The sequence below is a fragment of the Notolabrus celidotus genome, chromosome 11 (genome assembly GCF_009762535.1).
Source record: "Notolabrus celidotus isolate fNotCel1 chromosome 11, fNotCel1.pri, whole genome shotgun sequence".
NCBI lineage: Eukaryota > Metazoa > Chordata > Actinopteri > Labriformes > Labridae > Notolabrus > Notolabrus celidotus.
In genome coordinates, this window is record NC_048282.1 from 29,746,169 (window position 1) to 29,752,988 (window position 6,820).

A 6,820-nucleotide genomic window follows, 5' to 3' on the forward strand; every position below is an offset into this window, starting at 1 on the left:
GAAATTTGTTGTCTGGTAAATGCGGCCAGTCACTGTCCATGGTTGAAAATGGACACTTTGTTAGCAGAGAATGGAAGTAGCTCTCTCCCCAGCGGGTCTGTGGGCTCTAACAGCCTTTTAGCATGGCTTTAAATAGCACAGGTCCTCCAATACTGCCGCTGTGCTGCAGCACCAGTGTCTGTTGATTCAGAGCATAAAATGACAGAATGTAGTTTGATAATGAATGTTTGATAAACAGTCTGTGGTCGTTTTTATGGGGTCATAATCACTATGCAAAGCCGTTTTTTAGATCTGTGTTTTATTTGATATTCATTTTATCTGATACTCACTGTGTTGTCTGCTTGGAAAGCCAACAGAGACGATCCATGTGTGCTGTAAACTGGCCTCATTTAAAGCCCTTGGTAACTCGTCAGAAAGCCAGTGCCTTTGTCTTCACCCCCATGGAAGTCTCTTCTAAAAGTCGGTAATGAGCTGAAGCCAAAGCTGCAAACATAGAACTGGGCCGGGCTGATAACGGTGTATACAATGTGCTGTTTGTTTCCTTCAATCCTCTTAGATGAACATAATGTAGTGGTTGGTTTATGTCTGTCCTGAGGAACATGAACTTAATCAGTGTTTGGAAGTTTCACTGCAGGAGGAGACGCTGTATTTTTACTTCTTTCACATTCTCTCTTCCTTCACATTGTTGTATTTTGTTTCTCTCCTTCCTCTTAACTGTGCTATGATCACATACATCTCTATGTTTGTCATACACTGATTCTAACAAAAGGAGTAGTGAACAGTTATTATAGTGTCATTATAATATTTAATGTTTCACAAATGTATTCAGTAAATGTTGACAGACAATTGTCAGCGATTTTCACAATACATAACAAGATCTTCAAGCAAGGTTTCCCATCACATTTTAACTCCTGTTTCCAATCGCAGTGGATCTGAGGACTTTAATTAACCTGATTGATTGATATAAAAATACAAAAGATTGCTGCATTTTTGATTAACAAAATGTTTGTTGTTACCTGATGGACATTTTTCATAACTTTCTCTCATTTTAAATCCCTTTCAAATCCCATTTGAACAGAGTAAAAAAGGGACTGTAATTGCTCATTTTGAAAGTTATGACTTGTAGACATTGTAAAATGGATTTCTTGGAGAAAATACTATTTAGCACCCTATTATAACAATTAGCTTTGAAATAATTAAGGGAAAAGTTTGCATTTAAATTAATGCAATCAAAGCATAACAATGAAATTAATTTATTTCTACACCATTGAGAAATACCAGTCCTTTATGGGACATTTTAGAGAACATACATTGATAAAGAAGCCCATTTCAGAGGTGAAAATATTCACATACTGACCCCACTGGATGTAATGAAGGGTTTTAGCCAGCACAAATCAGTAGACAAGATAACACTCCTGTACTGAGTTGAAAAGTGCAAATAGAATGAAAAAGGAGACTGGTGCACTTCAAGTGTTGAGGAGGAGAGTAGGAAATATTCAGATTAAAGTAAAAAGAAAAAAATGGACCATTGTGTGTGAATAGTCAGTCTGGGGGTAGAAACATACTTGTTTCAACTTTCTACTCTGAATGTGACAGCATGAAGGTGAAGTGCCATAAGAGCTGCTTTATTATACAATGCATGTAACCTACTCCAGTGTCTTTTAATGTGGACCTTGTTATTCAACAAAATACAAGGGCACCAAGACTAATGTCTGAACTGACTGTTTGGTTAAACTGCTGGATTTAAGTTGAACGTGTTCTTTGATAGTTTTTGTTTTCACAGATGATGAAAAGTTATTGTTATAGCCTCTGATGAAGGGACGTGTGCGTTTAGTCAGCTAAATGGGTGAACGTCAAAACTCTCGCTAGTCAGCACCAGAATTACTAGTTAGTAAAACAAGTTATTAATATAATATTGTGGGCCTTAAATGCTGGTCATATATTTAATCAAAGCTGTAGCGGTGCCACTAGGGCCACTGTTGATGACTACTGCCATGATACTTCAATGCTCTACTACTCAAATGTAAACAAGCACAGATGGCATCTTGTGACGTAGCACAGTTTATCAGTATTTTGATCTAGGAAATAGAGATAAAGTTGTATATAGGCTATATCTGGTTAAGTTGTTGAAATTAATATTTTTGTTTAGACGACTTGGAATTTAGTCCTCCTGTTAATGTCAGAACATCCTCACTCTTAATGTCGGATCACGTGATTAACATTGAGCTGTGGTTATAAGGCCAAAGTTCACAAAAAGATAGTTCATTACACAGAAATGCACTTGAGGACTAAGTAGATGAATATCTTTACCTGTTTCAACAGGAACTCTATTTTTACTGTACACATACTCTCTGTTTATTAATAAGTAATATGTTGCTCTCTGTCAGATGAACCTTCCAGCACAACCACAACCTCCCTGAGTCTTGGATGTGAGCCAGCTTTTTAATTTCTTATTGGAGGAATCTCTCCTACCTCTGAGAAAATCTGAGAAACGCTGAACCTGCTGAATTTTTAAAACCGAATGATGGATCAAAGGCCCAGTTTGGTTGGTCTCCCATAATTTTACATCCTTTAACACAAAAGAGCTGGATCTCATGATCACACTGGCCTTCATGCTCCTCTAACTCTGTTGTTGCTGCTACATGTTCGCTGGTCTGGCGGACAATTCACTTGGATGCTTGTGTTTGATCTACATCCTCATATGGCCGTCTGAGCATGTGCATGATTCAGTGATTTTAAAGCCTCTTCCTGCTCTTATGCTCCTGTCAGTTCTTTACGAATAGATCCATCAGAGTGCCTCTGTACCTCCAACGTTTGGCTGAAAGTGTTTTACACTGAGCTTTACAGTTGCTATGTGACAAAGGAGCAACACGATGTACAATAACAGATAGACACACGTGTTTTGATGCCACAGCGCTTTTCAAGGTCAGATTTAAGGGCAAGAAAATTATAGTGGAGGACTGGGAGGTTAAAAAAACAGTGAAAGGAAGAGATATTTCTAGAAAAATGCCTGTTTGCTTGTGTAGGAGGTTTTATGTAACGTGGGAGTCACCTGATTATTCATCATGCTATTTATGTTGGTGTTTGTGGGATATTTTTATAATTGGTAAAATCCAACACCAAGTGAAACAAGGGGCCAGCTCAGGGGATAATGCCCGTCCCATTTAGAGAGGCTACAGTCCTTGTAGCGGGCAGCCACGACCTGAATCTGACTCACGACCCCGTCCTCACTCTCTCTTCCCAGTTTCCTGGTGAAATGTAACTCTTCTTTTATACAGCGCTAAGTCTGAGTCAACTATTGCAAGACAGCTTGATGTACTGGTGCAAAAAGTCTGTTATATTGGATATCTGTATAGATATCAGGATTCAAATTCATTAAGGCAGAAGGTTTCAGTCTTTTCATACCTTTTTAAAAATATGTAAAACAGTACTTTTGATTCTTTGTATTAATCTATGTGTTTCTTTGTGTCTGCAGTACCGCTCCAGTGACAATTATGGAATATATCACACAAGCCCGACGCAGCCCAGCCTTATCCGGCCTGTCGTGCTCTGGTCACAACAAGATGTTTGTAAATGGCTGAAGAAGCACTGTCCACACAACTACCTAACCTACGTGGAGGCATTTTCACACCACGCCATCACAGGTCACACTTCTAATAGATCATTAGAAGACATATGGATGAGAGATGTATTAAAGGATTACAAAATAAAAGCTGTTCAGAATATTGAACATTTTCTGTGACCCTGCAGGTCGAGCGTTGTTGCGTCTGAATGGAGAGAAGCTGCAGAGAATGGGGCTAGTGCAAGAGACACTTCGACAGGAGTTGCTGCAGCAGGTGCTACAGCTTCAGGTGCAGGAGGAGGGGCGCAACCTGCAGCTGCTCAGCAGAGGAGAGGGTGTGTTGTTGTTTTTTAACACGGAACTTTCAAACTGTGACTTTAAAGTGTTGTTACAACTGTGGAAATAAAGTTTACTCAGTCTCTGGCAGGGAGTTGGATACAAAGATGATAATTCTTTCATGTCTGTATGATACATGATACAATGAGCTTAGCATAAAGACTGAAATCAAGGGTGTTAACATTCAGCCTGGCTCTTTCCAAATATCATTACATAAATATCTTAGCACCTGTGCAGCAGACTCATTAACATTCTACATTTTTGTTTTCATTTGGGGGTGCACTGGATGGAGCCATGCTAGCTGTTTTCATCTCCTATTAGTATTTAGCTAATTTAAGCTAGCTGATTACTGGTAGTAGTTACCATTAACTGTATTGAAGGTGGAAAAAGTATTCCCAGCCTCTCCTGCGTTACAAAAAGTGAAGCCAAAAGTCCTCCACAAGGGATGCTGACCAATTTTGCTGGTGACATTTTCAGAGCTAGAATTTGTGCAGTGGTGATCAGCTGGCGAAGCAACAGAGTTGTTATCCAGCCTCTACCAAAAAAATATTTTAACATCTGGGGTGCTGGTGGCCTAGCAGTCTAAGCGCCCCACGTAAAGAGGCTATAGTCCTCGTCGCAGAGGTTGCTGGTTTAATTCCCGGCTGGTCGACCATTTACTGCATGTCTTCCCCCAATCTCTACTCCCCACATTTCCTGTCTCTCTTCAGCTGTCCTATCCATTAAAGGCCAAAATGCCCAAAAATATAACTTTAAAAATATTTTAACTTCAAATAAAAAAGGCAAACATCCCTTGGGGTGGTACAGTCCAAGGCAGGACTGATTCTTGTGTTGGTTTTAAGCAAAAACTCAGTTATGAAAACTTCAACGACTCTTGTATCAGTTTTCATCCTTTTCCCTTTTGCTGTTCCTCCTTTACATTGCTAATACGGTGCATACCACACCACAAGAGCCAGTTTCATTAACACCAGAGCTGCTGCTGCATGTTATTACATCATTTTCATAGCAACCAATAACTAATTAAGAGGAAAGTTTTCAGAAAAACTAATTCTTGATAGATCAGCAAGGTGAGAAAGAAGTATAAGGACAGAAACTAGGTTTGAGAAAAAGTGTATTCTGATATTTATAATTTGGCCCATGTCCCATCAGTTAACATGGAGAAGGTAGGCTTTATGACCTATACTGCAGCCAGTCAGTGGGGAGAGTTATAGATGTTTTGGCTTCACTCCTTAGAAGCGGTCATGTCCTACATCTTTTTGCAGTCTGTTGGCTTCAGATTACACACAGGAGAAGGAGTAGTATCAATGTTTTCATCTACCTCAACCTGAAAACAAATGAACATGTTTACTAAAATGACAAACTTTTGCTTGTTGTGTTCCCTGAGAGGTATTAATCTTTTTGTCTTTCACAGGTTCCTTTGCAAAGATATCGTAGCAAGGTTGCTGGAACAAGTGGATGCTTATGGATTTATGGACATGTACTCATACAGACTCAGATGTGAAATGCATCTCCGGGATAAATGCATCCAGCAAGCAGCGATATCCTGACGTACAATGTTATGTGGAAGTTGGCAGCTTTTCATTCCCTCTCTGCACGATGAACAGACGCATCATTATGGACTGACTATGAACAGTGATGAAGAAGCTCCATGACAATCTGTTTGTTTTTGTTTTTGTCATTCCATTTTGTGTTTAATTATTATGAGCAGTTTCTCTCTTTTTGTCTCTACCTCTGTCTCTCTCTGTGAAACTTTTTTAATGTCTGAAAGCAGGACCAATAAATAAAAATAAATAAATAAATACTTTTTTTTCATTGCAAATGAGTGCTTTTAAAGCTGGGGTTGGTAGTCTCGGAAAACTAGCATGAATTTGAATGTAGCATTTCCTCATGAATCCATCTAACCCCTCCCCTTCCCCTCGGAGCTCCTCCAAAACGATGCCTCCCCGCTCACATGCACGAGTGCCGCTGACTTGCGACCATATGATCGTGACGGATTCAAAACCGGTCCTCACCAAAACATTATCATAGTGAAAGTTAAAAACACAAACAAACATGGCTGCTGTTAGTACTCACAACTATCATGCTAGCATTATCCAGTTGTACCAGTGACACAATATCAGGAGAAAAGTTATAACACATATAATACTGTAACAACTCTACTGTTTGTTAAATGTGTTCAGTGTAGATGCTCTTAATTCCTACAGTGTTGACAGTTAGTGAAGGCATCAGGAGAGGTGTAGAGTGTGCAGGAGAGAGGAGAGACAAGAGGAGAAGTTCTTCATTCATTCAAACATTGATTGTTGCTTTGTTGATCGCGTGATCACATCCGACAGTGACCGGTTATTAAAGATCAATGTGTTCACGAATCGGCTCGTCATCCCTACAGCGTCCAGACTGACGCTACAATACATATACATTTTCTGTAGGACTCACTAAATGTCATTCATTCTTTTGCTTGTCAGAGCCCCCGTGGTGAGAGCTTTTTAGACTCTGATCCGGACTACAGTCCTGAGCAAAGCACCTCATCGGGTCAGAGGGTACAGGCCCGAGGTCGAGCGAGAGGGGCAGTAAATAGAGTCAGGGGAAGCAGATGCAGAGGCAGGGGACGGGGAGTGAACGCTGGGGAAATGTACGCGCAGGAGGCGGGCAGAGTGGCAGGATGGGATTTGAATGGTTTAAAATTTTGGGACCCAAAAATGGTGATTGGTTGGTGTTTTCCCAGGTTTACTCCGGCTGTATTTTTAAGAATACATTATGTATTGATTACCATCAGGACATAAAGATCATTGTAACCAGTATAACAACAAGTGTATCTAAATCTGACTACCAACCCCAGCTTTAAGGTCAAAGTGGACGTTCATTGCTCTCAACAGAGCAGCTGCGAGGAAGCACGTGATGCAAAACTACACTACCCATAATCCC

General features: G+C 40.1%; 1 protein-coding gene across 5 annotated transcripts in view; it reads left to right on the top strand.

The window, feature by feature from the left end:
- Positions 1-5,685, top strand: part of samd10a (sterile alpha motif domain containing 10a) — a 58,621-nt gene extending 52,936 nt beyond the window's left edge. For 3 of the 5 annotated variants that reach the window (XM_034695709.1, XM_034695710.1, XM_034695712.1), the window contains exons 3-5: positions 3,476-3,644; positions 3,751-3,897; positions 5,310-5,685. In XM_034695709.1, the coding sequence (XP_034551600.1) occupies positions 3,476-3,644; positions 3,751-3,897; positions 5,310-5,332 (339 nt within the window). In that variant the 3' untranslated portion in view covers positions 5,333-5,685. Of the gene's footprint in view, positions 1-3,475; positions 3,645-3,750; positions 3,898-5,309 lie in introns of those variants that run through there. The other 2 variants (XR_004632981.1, XR_004632979.1) reach the window with 2 other exon arrangements.
- The last annotated feature ends 1,135 nt before the right edge of the window (positions 5,686-6,820 follow it).